The sequence below is a fragment of the Phocoena phocoena genome, chromosome 8 (genome assembly GCF_963924675.1).
Source record: "Phocoena phocoena chromosome 8, mPhoPho1.1, whole genome shotgun sequence".
Classification (NCBI taxonomy): Eukaryota; Metazoa; Chordata; class Mammalia; order Artiodactyla; family Phocoenidae; genus Phocoena; species Phocoena phocoena.
Window position 1 is genome coordinate 69,035,568 of NC_089226.1, and position 14,658 is coordinate 69,050,225.

Below are 14,658 nucleotides of genomic sequence, written 5' to 3' on the forward strand. Positions count from 1 at the left end.
GAAACAAGGATCAATTTAGGATGCAGTACTGGGAAAGCCACGGTGGAAGTGGCCATATTAGGGGCAGTCACCAGGCCCCTGCGTAGTATTCAGAGGTTGGTCAACAGTGTCTGACTTGTGAAAGGAGGAGCATCCCCAAGGTTCACCGCAGATGTTACCTCAGATGTGAGATGTAAGATAACAGGACACTTTTAAGCCCTGTTCCTGCTGGGGAACTAAAACTACTAATATATTGTATATTCTGTTGAGTATTTACTTGGAACTAAACAGTGCTAATCCTACAAAGGAGAGTTGTCAATAACTGCAACCAAGTGAGTGAGGCTGGGAGATTGATTGCAGGAGCTGAGATCTTCTCAATGTATATATATCCACTTACTCTGATAACAAAGGATTCAATACTTTGCCTTTTAAAGGCCAGGAAAGATATTGATATCTTATGTGAGTTATAAGCTTCTATTTAGTCAATTATCTAACCATGTTAATAAAATTGGAACCAGTGTAAATTTCCTGTTAAACCACTTTGTTAGGACTGAGCATGTGTTGTGTTGATGCTTTAACTTGACCTGTGTAGTTACACATTTGAAACAGTAGGTGGCAGTGTTGGATCAGAGCTATTTATCTGTTAAAATTTATATGAACGTTTTGTATATGAAATATGATCAGATCATTGTAATTTTCCAGATGCTTGTGTGGTTTATTAATTTGAATCTTATACAGTACATTCAAGTAGATGAACTCCATTTTTATGAAAGAAAAATTGAGTGAAATGATTTATAAAATAGGAATGGATTCAAGTATGAAGAGAACATCACAGGAAAATGAGCTTTGGTCCAAAGCTAGCCCAGAGCCTAGACAGGATAATGGTTTTTGCTGCTGTCGTTGTTGTTGTTTTGTTAACGGAAGCAGGATATGACGAAGTAAATGACGTTAGGAACTGAAAATATGACAGGTATTTCTTAACCCTGGGAAATATCTTGAGAATACTTTTGAGTTTAAGAAAGAATGATGAAAATGATTCTATTTTTTCATCTTTCCATCACATTGATGTAACAGCAATGCATTTAAGATAAAAGAAACGTTTGATGCACTGAGTTAAGGTTATTTTTATACTCCTGCCTCACACGATTGATAATAAAATAGAAACATGGTCCAAGGAAAACTAATCTTTATACGAACATATCTCAGAGTTAAAGGTAAGTATAGGCAGATTCCATATATTTACTTAACACTCATTAAAACAAAATCATATGCCTCATAAAAGATTTAGAACTTTGAAGAATACAGTAATTGGCCATATTAGGAAACGTCTACTTTAAAGAGATAGGCTAGAAGTTATCTTTCTAGTGTGCAGAAGCTGGAGCTTCTCAGTAATAAATTTCTAAGTATACTTTGAACGTAGGGTAAAGGGGAATATATGAAGCATTTACAACCACTCTTCCTTTTGAAATTCGAGTCTCTAGATCAGTGCCGTCCAATAGAATTTTCTGTGATGACTGGAATTTTTTATAGCTGTACGTGCAATTTGGTAGTCCCTAGCTACGTGTGGCTATTGAGAGCTTGAAATGTGTCTAGTATGACTAAGGAACTTAATTTAAATTTGATTTGATTTTAATTAATTAAAATACAAAGAGCCATATGCAACTATCATATAGACATAAATGGCAGGCATATTAGACATCATAGCTATAGATCATTAATGTATGGTGACATTTTGTTTGGGAACATTTAAGCTTTAGTAGCACAAAACAAATAGGCTTGTAACTCTGTAATCACGAGGCATTCATTTTGAATTTATTAGCGTACTCCAGAATGGAGATCACATTTCCTAGTTTTGATACGAATGTAGCTCTGGATTCTGATCATAGCTTCTCTGACTATGATTTTAAATCACCCTGTGATTTCAGCATGATTTAAATATTGAACCTCTTGCTCCCTGAAACTGTGTCTGAAACCAAATTTCTCATCCCTCCAGCTGCTTTTCCCTCTGTTACTATTATTCTGTCCTCATTTCCTGGCACAGTGCTGCAGTCCTCTAGTTTTGTGGTTGCTTACAAAATTGATTTACCTAGAAAACTTGGTGTTATCTATACATCTTGTTACCTTACTCTATAGATAACAGTTGTCAAGTCTATCTCTAAACCTCTTTTCCTCTCTATTCCTTTTTTTCCTTTATCACTTTGCCTACACTATTTCATGCTTTCATTATTCCTTACGTGGGCTATTGAATTATCCTTCCATTTCTAATATCCTTCACTACCCAATCCATCTTCTACCCTTCCACCAGAAATCTTCCGTAAACAAAACTTTGATTATACAGTTTTTTCTAATCATTAAGTTTTTGGACATTTGTCAACACCCACAGAATACTGCCCAAATTCCTAGCCTGAGATTTAAAATTCTGTTACTCCCTCATGACAAAGTTGCACCCTTACTTGGAAAAATTAAGCAAACAGAGATGAGCAGTCTTGCAAAGTATAAGAGTAGAAAAATGATTTGGAAAGCTCTCTACGTGAAAGTAACAGGCATGTAACTTGTGTTAGACTCTTCCTTGAAGTTTTCTCATAATTTCGTTTTTAGTTTCAGTCCCTTTGAAAATTAAGCTGAATTATATTTTTCAGCTGCCTCATTTGTGTAAAGCGTAATATAGGACTTAAATTTGGTTTTCTTTATGCTTTGCCTGGAGAAAAAAAGTGAAGTATTATAAACCTTATGTTAGGTATGATGAGAGGACTCCAAAGGAGGAAAACCACAAGGAAGAAGAATTAGTCCTACTTGAACAGCCACTGTATTACCTACTCTTAAGAGTTTACCACTGCTGAGGCTTCCCTGGTGGCGCAGTGGTTGAGAATCCGCCTGCCGATGCAGGGGACATGGGTTTGAGCCCTGGTCCGGGAACATCCCACATGCCGCGGAGCAACTAAGCCCGTGCACCACAACTACTGAGCCTGCACTCTAGGGCCTGCGTGCCACAACTACTGAGCCCGCATGCCACAATTACTGAAGCCCACGCTCCTAGAGCCCGTGCTTTGCAACAAGAGAAGCCACCGCAATGAGAAGCCCATGCACCGCAATGAAGAGTGGCCCCTAGAGAGAGCCTGCATGCAGCAACAAAGACCCAATGCAGCCATATATTAATTAATTAATTAAAAAAAAAAAAGAGTTTACCACTGTTCACCTCTTAGAGGACTTGAGATTTTAATTAATTAAGAAGGCCATTACTTTATAACACCAAAATACCTCTCCGGTATCACCTTTATTTATCTGAAAATCCAGTCAGGCTTAACTGTTTGATATTCCCTCTGTTTGTGCACAGTTGTGCCCCTTTTTAGTTATTTCCTCTACCTAGAAGAGACCCTCTGACCCCTATTTCTGTATGTCTTTAAAGATTGAGCTCAGATGTCACAGTTTAAGAATAACACGCTGACAATCCCCCTCCCTTGTTCTCCAAGGAAAAGTAATGTTTCGCCTCTGAATCTCTTTAACACCTTTTCTTTGCTCTTTTATGGCAATTTTCATTTTCTACCTTACCTTAGTCATTACAACCCTTCTGAGACCTGCTTGACTACTGTAAAGAGTTTGGGATTACATTAAAATGGGTCTTTGAAGATAAACAGCTGTTTAACAAGTACCCTGCAGGGGTATGGTGTCCATATGACAGTTGATACTGCCTTCTGCTTAAGTTTCAGACCTAGGATGAAGTTTTACTGGTCAGGAAATTCCAGGAAGGGTTGAAGAATGCTTCTCTGGGTTAGCTGACAATTGAATTACCCAAGTACGGTGTTAGTACCTAGGGTTAAAAGAATGGCTAAACTGCTATGCATGGAATGCCTGCTGGGACCCAGACCCTCCCTGTGGACAACGTATTCAGAACTCACAGCTCATTTCCTTTGAACAGACTTTCCCTGGGGAAATGTAGGCAAATTGCGTACCAAAACTCTGAGGGCCAGCAACTATAGGTACCCCTACACTAAAGAGGCTTGCCTTTAACCTATCCTGATGCATCGTTCATCGCCATAAGTGCTCTGTAATTAAATCTAATAACTTGTTGCCTGGCAATAGTATGTCCTCTAAATAATGTACTTGGGAACCAGCTTCTCAATTATGAGTCTCATAATTTATTAGAGATTTATACCAATGCCTGGAACCTATTTGAACTGCAGAGATTCAAGAGGGCTAATGGTGTCATCCCACTCAGTTTTTAAGATAATGGCTCTGCAAATCTGGATGTTGGAGCCAGAAAGTTTTACAGCTACCAAAAAAATAATAAACGAGGTGATACAAAACTTGTCAAGGTAATTTGCATTGATTGTCTTAGAAATCAGCTCTTAACATATGACTTAACTCTGTGACCATAACATTTGACATCTCTTGTAATGCTTGTGCATTTGGATTTGAAGACCGATTCCGAAGTCTGACTTTAATCACCTTCCTACCAACTATTAATAATCACTGGGACTCCTAGCCTATCTTGCCCCCTGCTTTCTTCAGTATTTTTTTTTAACATCTTTATTGGAGTATCATTGCTTTACAATGGTGTGTTAGTTTCTGCTTTATAGCAAAGTGAATCAGCTATACATATACACTCTTCAGTATTTTTTATGTAATCTCATTGCGGTATATATTTATCTGGTTATAGGCAGGGAATTAATGATTCTGGAACTGAGCTGAAAACCTGTCATTTGACCTCTCAATTCTAAACAGCTGTTTCAATGATTAGGCCCCCTGGATTAAGGTAGAAGACTATGGAGCAGTGCTTTGGGTCTCTTCTCTGAGGGAGAAAACCCTGTCTTTGTTTTGAATATTCATCAGGAAGTAGATGTTGGTAGAGTACACAGATTGTTCTATTTGAATATTGCCCTGGGTGGTATTGACACTCTACTTTCCCCATCTCTCCCACTCTGTAAGTAGGCAATGAATATTCAAATACAAAGAATGCTTGAGCATTGGTAGGGAGATGAGTTTATTGAGTGGTATTATTTACATATTGCCTCTTTTTGTAACATTGCCAACAAATTATTATTACTATTGAGCAAAAACTGTTATAGAATCTAAAGGCTAGATGTTATCTTAGAAGTCCTTTATTCTAAATCTCTAATTTTACAGGTGGAAAAACACATACAAAGATAGCATCAGAAATATCAGATGCTGAAAAATAGATTTTCCTTGAGTAAGGGGGTGTGGAAGTACAAAAAAGATGAAGGAGTTAGGGAAAATCTTGAGAACTCAGCCTATACTAACAAAATATTGAGTGGAAAATAGAGACTCTAGATTTGTCCTTGATCCTGTAGCAAAGTGCCCAATCAGGAATTGACTAACAGAAGAAAACAGGCTAGTGACTAAGAAAGGAAGTGCTATATGTATGGCATTGGGCCAAAAGCTTTAAAATATATAATTTTAAAATGCCTTTTATGTATCAGTTGGTATACTGTGACTACTCACGTATATGTAATTTCTTCATAAGAACCCTAAAACCTGTAATAAACATTTCAGTTACAGGATATGATTGCATCAGTGGGTAATCAATATCTGTGAAGAAGGGGAGACCTTCTTCACAGACCTTTTGAATCAGAAATCTTGGGGATGGGACGAGAAATCTGTGTAGTAAGAAGCCTTCCAGGTGATATTCATAACCTGCTTGAAGCCAGGGTTCAGCAAATTATAGCCTGTGGACCTAATGTGGCCCATACCTGTTTTTGTCAATAAAATTATATTGAAACAATACTCATTTGTTTATTATTGTTTATGGCTGTTTTTATACTGCAGTTGGCAGAGTTGAGTAATTGCAGAGACCTTATGGCCTGCAAAGCTCAAAGTATTTACTACTTCGTTCTTTACAGTAAAAGTTTGCTGTCCTGCTTTACTCCGTAGGCATTAGATAGATGTCTAAACTAAATGTATAAGCAGATATTTGCTAATTGAATTGAAGACCATAAGCAAAAAAGGAATTTCTCATGTTTTTAAATATCTTAACCTATTATCTTTCCCTTTTAGTCAAGGATGCTATCTAAATGGACCTTTTAGTTCAAATCTACTGACAATCCCGAAGCAAAGGTCATCTTCTGTATCGTTAACTCACCATATAGGTCTAAGAAGAGCTGGTAAGAAATCATTTTTGTGACTTAAATATGGGAGGTCTCAACCATTTCCTGTGTTATAGGTTAACATAACTAAGCAGTTTGGGTTGGCTATTAACAGTTTGCTCATTCATTTATTAATTTTTGAACAAGTACTATGTATCAGGCACTTTGTTAGGCACTAGTAATTCAGGGATAAAATATAGAACTATTTAACCTGGGTAGTTGTAGACAGAGAACAAGGGAAAACCCCGGAAAGAGCGTTCTTTTGTAGCATGATAATTGTGGAGGGAGAAAAAAAAAATCTTAATATGAGAATAGAAAAAAACCCTGACTATATCCTATAATAAGTCATTCTAATAGAATTTTTATCCAATTATCTATCTATGGGGGGGTGAACTGACATAACATTATATTAGTTTTAGGTATATAGCAAAATGATTTGATATTTGTATATGTTGTGAAATGATCACTGTAAGTCAACATCTGTCACCACACACAGTTACAAATTTTTTTTTCTTGTGATGAGAACTTTTAAGATCTATTCTCTTAGCAACTTTCAAATATGAAATACAGTATTATTAACTACAGTCACCAAAGACAATAGAATGGCATATTTAAAGTACTGCAAAACAAAACTTGCCAACCTGGAATTCTTTATCCAGTGAAAATATCCTTTAAAACTTAAGGTGAAATAACATTTTTTTCATACAAACAAAAGCTGGTAGGATTTATTGCTAGTAGACTTGCACTGCTAAGATTCAGCAAAGGAAGTTCCTTAGGTAGGAAGAAAATGATCCAGACTGAAGCATGGATCTGCAGGAATGAATGAAAAGCACTGGTAAGCCTAAATATGTGGGTACATAAGAGAATACTGATCATTAAAAACAGTGACTCCCTTGTGGCCTGCATAGTGTATAAAGAAGTCAAGTATATGGTAACAGTGGCACAAAGGGTGGGAAAGGGGTAAATTGGACTTAAACTTACAGTGTACTGGAAGTGACTGAAAAGTACTAAAAAGGTTCTAATTTAAAAGAAACTAATACTTCAAAGATGCACATTGTAATATCCAGGGTGATAATTAAAAGAATAAAAGAAAAAGTATAAGTAAGAAGCTAATATAGGAGGTAAAATGGCATGATTTAAAAAAAAAAAACCTTGAATAATCTAAAATAATACCAGAAAAGAGGAAATAAGAAACAAAAACATAAAGAATAACTAAAAAAGAAATAGCAAGGTGGAGGATTAAGCAAACTATATTAAATATACACCTAGCGTGGGTGGCTGGTGGGGAGCTGGGGGTGCCAGGGATCTGACCAGAGTTGCTGGAGTATATTATCTGAAATGTGCAGTTTTCCACAAAAAAGTTGAAAATACACTCCAGTTAATAGATACAGACTGTCAGACAATTAACACAAGACTCAAGTACATGCTCTTTACAAAAGGCACACTAAATATAAGGACACAGGTCTGATCTCATGGGTATAAAACACACAAACCAAAAATTAATTAATTAAAATAAAATACACAAACCAAAAATTGACAGAACTAAAGGGACAGAAAGACAAATCTGTATTCATTTTGGAGATTTTAACTCATCACTCTCATTGTCTAGTAGGATAAGCAAACCAAAATATTAGTAATAGATAAATGGAAGATTAGGACAACATGATTTAACTGACTTGACCTAATCGACTATAAAACACCACACTCAGACATTACAAGATACATATTTTTTCCAAGGACACATACAAGATTGATCAAAATAGACCATTTGCTGAGCTATAAAACAAGTCTCAACAAGTTTCAAAGGATTAAAATCATATATAGCGATCCGCTTCCGGAATGGCAGAGAGAGGATCTCAGTAAACTTGTTCTTCTGCTAAAACAACAAAAATAGGGGCAAAAAACTAAATTCAGTCATTTCAGAATTCTGGAAGTTAACAAAAGCCAAAGAACTAGAAGTCATCTATACAAGAGAAACTAACTACCGAACCTTGGTGAGACAGTGGGGTTCTGCGACAGCTTAATTGGGGGCACTTCCCAAACCCTCTCTCTGCCCAGCTCAGTGATACTACAGCTAAAAGCCACTAGCTTTGCAGCCATTAGAGTCTTACCTCTTTAGAAACTGCATTAAAAGCAACAACCTGATAGTACAGTAAACGTTTTGTTCAAGCTCCCTGGCAAACACTTCTACTCCCAGGGTGCTGTGGATATTTCATTTAACTCAGAGCTCAGCTCTCCAAAAACACAAACAAAAACCCCCTATACCCTATGCCAGGCAACATTGTGAGTGCGTAAGGCTGTGATTTCAACTGGGGCAAACAAGAGCTGATTGGGAATTTAAAAGGAAATCCTGGACACTAGATGACCCTGGGGAAGTGGAAAGCTCTGGCAACAGAAGAGGATAGTTTTTTTTTGTTTTTGTTTTTGTTTTTTTTTTAACAAAAGGGGCCAGAACAACTGGATATCCAAGAAAAGAATTTGGACACTTATCCCCCCACATATACTAGGCTGAGCACATGTTTATTAGGGCTGTGCACATGCCCAGGAAAGATCTGGGAAAGGTGAAGGCCCTGGTCACTCCATCTGTAGCTGACCTTGAGGTCCTGCACAAGCAGGAAGTAAAAGCTAAGGCTGTCTTGTAAACTGCCTGGAAGTTTGAAGTTGTATCTTTTCAAACAGATTCTCATCTACAGATGACATAGAGGCAAGACGTTTAAAGTAATCTTCTGTCTCATCTAAATTACACTGACCCAAGAATGGCTTCTAAGAAAGCAAGCGTAAATCAAGGAGAAAAGGGAAAAAAGGCAGCAGAGAACTCAGTGGCTACACACCTCAGAGAAAACAAAATCTACATAATGAGTCCAGGAAATCACTCAATGAATAATCAGAAACAAAAAAAGAACAAACAAAAAACCAGCAGCATAAACCTTGAGGGTGGGAGAGATCTGATATTAGAATTGTTACAACATATTATCTAAAATGTCCAGTTTTCAACAAAAAAACCATGAAGCATGCAAAGAAACAAGAAATTTTTCGCCATGTAGACAATGAAAAACAGCCAACAAAATTTCCCTGAGGAGGCTTGGATTTGGGATTTAGTTATGACTTTAAATCTGCTACCATAAATATGTTTAAAGAACTTGAGGAAACCATATCTAAAGTAAGGACAGTATGACAACAATGTCTCACCACAGAAAGAATATAAAGAATTAGAAATTATAAAATAATTTAAATAATTATAAAATAATTACCACTTCTACTCAATACTGGGTTGGAGGTTCTACTCAGGGAAGTTTAGGTAAAAATGAATAAAAGGAACATGTAAAACTATTTGCAGACAACATAATCATATATTTATAAATCCTAAGAAATTCATTAAACCTATTACAACCAATAAACAAGTTCATCAGTGTGGCAGAATACAAGATCTATAATCGATAATCAATTGTATTTCTATATACTAGCAATGAACAATGCAAAACTGAAATTAAGAAAATAATTTCAGGACTTCCCTGGTGGCACAGTGGTTAAGAATCTGCCTGCCATTGCAGGGGACACGGGTTCAATCCCTGGTCCAGGAAGATCCCACATGTCGCAGAGCAACTGAGCCCGTGTGCCACAACTACTGAGCCTGTGCTCTAGAGCCTGTGAGCCACAACTACTGAGCCTGCGTGCTGCAACTACTGAAGTCCGTGAGCCTAGAGCCCGTGCTCTGCAACAGAAGCCACCACAGTGAGAAGCCCGCCCGCCCCAACGAAGAGTAGCCCCCACTCGCCGCAGCTAGAGAAAGCCCACACACAGCAACGAAGACCCAACGCAGCCAAAAATAAAATAAATACATTTATTAAAAAAAAATACTTGGGAATAAATTTAACAAAATAGTGCAAGACTTGTACACTGAAAACTATAAAATGTTGAAATTAAAGAAGACCCAGATTTTTTTCTTTTTTTTAATTTTTGACTACGCTGCGTGGCATGTGAGATCTTAGTTCCCCGACCAGGGATCAAACCCATGCCCCCTGCATTGGCACACAGAGTCTTAACCACTGGACCAACCAGGGAAGTCGCAGGAAGACCCATATGGAAAATATCCCATGTTCGTGGACCAGAAGACTTAATATTGTTAAGATGGCAATACTCCTTAAATTGTTCTAAATTTAGTACAAATCCTTATCAAAATCTGAGCTGGCTTCTTTGTAGAAATTTGAGAAGCTGATCTGAAAATTCATATAGAAATTCAAGGGACCCAGAGTAGCTAAAATAATCTTTAATAAAAAAAAGAAGAAGAAAACTGGGGGACTCACACTTGTAAATTTTAAAACTTACTACCAAGCTATGGCAATCAAGACAGTGACACTGGCATAAGGATATTCCAACTCAGTGGTATAGAACTGAGTCCAGAAATAAACCCTTACATGGTCAATTGATTTTCAGCCAGTGTGCCAAGGTAATTCAAAGGGGAAGAAATAGTGTTTTTAACAAATGATGTTGGGACAACTGGATAGATATACAAATGAAAAAGAATGAATTTGGAACCATACCTGTCATCATACTCAAAAATTAACTCTGAATGCTCATACACTCAAATATAAGAGTGAAACCATAAAACTTGTAGAAGAAAACATAGAAGAAAATCTCTGAGTTTGGATATTCTTAGACACCCAAAGTACAGTCCATAAATGAAACAAATTGATAATAGAGGGGGACTTCCCTGGTGGCACAGTGGATAAGACTATATGCTCCCAATGCAGGGGACCCGGGTTCGATCCCTGGTCAGGGAACTAGATCCCACATGCAAGCCGCAACTAAGAGTTTGCATGCTGCAACTAAGGAGCCTGTGAGCTGCAACTAAGGAGCTCGCCTGCCGCAACTAAGACCCAGAGCAACCAAATAAATATTTTTAAAAAATTGATAATAGGAATTCATTAAAATTAAATCATTTGTATTTACTTCGACAGACACCTAAAGAAAGTGAAAAGACAGTCCACAGGATGGGAGAAAATATTTGCAAATTACGATTTGACAATGGACTTGTATTCAGAATAGACAAAGATGTCTTAAAACTCAATGATAAACACACAACTGACCGCACTAAAAAATTGGCAAAAGATTTGAATAGATGTTTCTCCAAAGAAGGTATACAAATGGCCCTAACCACGTGAAAAGATACTCAGCATCATTAGTCATTAGGGAAATGCAAATCAAAACCACAAGGAATCATGACCTCACACCCACTATGATGTCTATAATTCTAAAGACAGTATAAGTGTTGGAAAAATGTTCAGAGGTAGGAACACTCATACATCACTGATTGGAAAGTAAAATGCTACAGCTACTTTGGAAAACAATTTGGCAGTTCAGTACTTGAACAGAGAAATAAAACTGTGCTATATTCATACATACAATTTTATATGTCATTCAAAATGAATGAACATGTGAAACATCTTTTTAAAATGTTGAGCAAGGCATAAAAGCATTTATACTATCTGATTCAATTTACAAAGTTCAAAGAAAGGGCAAAACTAAACTGTAAAGAGATAACATGTGGTATAAATATAAAGAGAGGCAAGAAAAACACTACCATAAAAGTCAAAGTAATGCTTTCCTTTAATGAGAGGGAGGGGAATTAGATATTGGACATGGGTTTCTGATCTCTGGCCATGTTTTATGTTTTAGCTTGAGTGGTGAGCATTCCTGTTATAACTTTTCTATATGTGTGTTATATTTCACAATTTAAAAGGTTTATAACAAAAACGATGAATCTGTATTGTAGAAAGTATTTTATAAGGGTTGCTGGGTTTTTCTTTACCATTTTGTCTTCTCCTCGAAACTTTTCTATGTTATATGAAATTTCTACCCTAAAATTAGGCTATCCTTTATTCTTCTCAGCCTGTTTGTCAGCGTTTCGGACACTCAGTATTATAATAGAAAAAAGAATGCTGAAAATTGGGACTTTAGTCTCCAGTTAGTAACTAACTGTTATTATTTTGACAAGAAAGATACTTCCCCTTTCTAGTCCTCGGTTTCCTCTTCTGAAACTTTAAAGTGTTTGACCGATTATTTATAAAATCTTTTCCAGCCCCAACATTATATGAAATTATAGGAGCCTCTAAACAAATCAGTTTGATAGAATAGCAGTTGGCAGCCCTGTACATGAAAAATGAAAATGCTACTTAACTCACAGGGCTATTATGAAGATTAAATAAAGTAACACATTGTATTAGTCAGGGTTTTCCAGACAAATAGAACTAATAGGATGTTCGTGCATGTGTGTATACCTACATACATACATATATACTTATATACGTATACCTGGGGTGGGGAGTGATTGATTGATTGATTGACTGATGGGGATTGGCTCGCCAGATTGAGAGGGCTGTCAGGTCCAGAATTTTTAGGGCAGGCTGCCAGGCTGGAAATTCTAGCAGGAGTTGATGTTGCAGTTTTGACTCTGAAGGCAGTCTGGAGGGAAAATTCCTTCCTCTTTGGAGGACTTCAGTCTTTTCTCTTAAGGCCTCCAACAAATTGGATGAGGCCAGTCCACATTATAAAGGGCAATATGCTTTATTCAGTCTACAGATTTCAATGTTAATCACATCTGAAAAATACCTTCACAGCAACATCTAGACTGGAATTTGACCAAACAACTGGGCATGATAACCTAGCCAAGTTGACACATAAAATTAACCATCACACACATCTGTAACTATGTCTGAAAATACCATAATACCTTAACAACTGTTATTTGCTTTCCTCTCTGATTCACACTTTACTTGGATCTTTATTTCAAAATAAAGTTTTAAATCCACCTACACCTGTCCAGATATACCCTTAATTCAAGGCACCCAGCAAAGGCTCTTGAGTAAATCAATAGGATTAGGGATGTATTTCTGAAGCACTCTTTTTTTTCCCTTATTTTAACACTTAGCACTTGTTTGTATTTTCCACTAGACTTTAGGTTCATTGAGTTGTAGGGATGGCATCTTTTTCTCCATTGTGAAACACTGCACGTTTTCCAGCATATAATAGGCTCTCAAATACTTGTTGAATGAATGAACGAGCTGGAAAGATGTGGATTTTTTAAGGGATCTGCTGTTGTGTTAATATAATTTTATCATATGCTTAATTTGCTTAATGCTATCAAGAACTTTGGTTCTTCAATAAAAATGAATTGTATTGTACTGAAAAATATTCAATAAAATTTGGTAAAGATGCTTTTGTTCATGTGGATAATCAAGCTGGTAGGGACACAAAATGTTAAAGAAAAAGACCAATGTGAATTAGGAAAATTTGTGCCACACATTATGTACGTTTTAGTTATACTTTTAGTATTTACCTACTATGTGCCATCCTGCCACAGGGTGTTTATTCCACAGTCATCGATGATGACAAATATGGTCTATATTCTGCCTGAATTCGTAGAAGGTGTTGAAGATAGCTCCGTGTAGAAATCTAGTTAATCATTTAACTGTAAATACTTTGCTTTCTTTAAAGAAGGAAAATGCTCTTTATAAACACCCAAACACGGACAATAAACACATACATATCAGTACATACATACATACATATCTCTTTCTTCTCTTTCAATTTTCTAGGTACTTTACCCGGCCTGAATTCTCCCAGTCATGGACCAATGTCTGCTGGCTCTCCAACTAACCGATCGCCTATAGAATTTCCTGACACTGCTGATTTTCTTACTAAGCCAAGTGTTATTTTACACAGATCTCTGAGCAATGCACCCAATTCACCAGATTTTTATCAGCAACTTAGAAATTCTGATAGCAATTTATGTAACAGGTAAGTTTCCCAAGTGTTTACTATTTGTTTCAAAATATAGGTTATTTTAGTAAAGTATTACCAGTTTTCTTGTTCTGTATTATAACTAGATGATTAATGAATACTACGTCCTCTTCTTCATCTAGCAGTTTTTATTCTAAACAATTTTTTTTCATTTCAGTGCCATTATTCATTTCCCAGCTAAATGATCTCCATCTGAAGTGAAATATAGTGGCATTTTATCCATCATAAGATATCAGTAAATGTATGAGAATTATTTTAGTATGTACTAATTTAGTACCTATTTACAGTACCCAGTTCATATGGTGTTTGTTCTTATTTCTGCTTTAATGGTAATAAGTGTTTACCTCAGATCTCAGTGTTACTTCCAAAATATGTTATTTCCTTCATAGGGACACAGGTGCTTTCTAGGATAAAGCCTGTTAAGTTTATAGAGAGATTGGAATATTAGGATATTTTGCAGTTGGGATTTTGCAGTTAAAAAATAACCAGATTTTCTGATTGTATTTAGGTAAAAAAATTTTGCCTCACTTATCATATACATATATTTATCTGTTTTATTTTATAAGCTGTGGACATCAAATATTGAAATATGCTTCAGCATCTGAACCAGAGTCTGGTACAGACTGCCACAGGGAAAAGTCAGGTGAGACTGCAAAAGTCATGTGTGTTTAAATTTAAGAACAATTTCTTACATTGTTTTTTAAAATGAATAAATGAATGAGTTTTTTAGTCTATCCATCTTTAAAATGAAGATTATAATCTTTTTTACTTCACAGAG

At 36.3% G+C, this 14,658-nt stretch overlaps 1 protein-coding gene across 2 annotated transcripts in view; it reads left to right on the plus strand.

The window, feature by feature from the left end:
- Positions 1-14,658, plus strand: part of PDE3B (phosphodiesterase 3B) — a 173,266-nt gene that overhangs the window by 119,164 nt on the left and 39,444 nt on the right. For both annotated transcript variants that reach the window (XM_065881701.1, XM_065881702.1), the window contains exons 5-8: positions 5,992-6,098; positions 13,039-13,047; positions 13,676-13,877; positions 14,447-14,523. In XM_065881701.1, the coding sequence (XP_065737773.1) occupies positions 5,992-6,098; positions 13,039-13,047; positions 13,676-13,877; positions 14,447-14,523 (395 nt within the window). The remainder of the gene's footprint in view (positions 1-5,991; positions 6,099-13,038; positions 13,048-13,675; positions 13,878-14,446; positions 14,524-14,658) is intronic.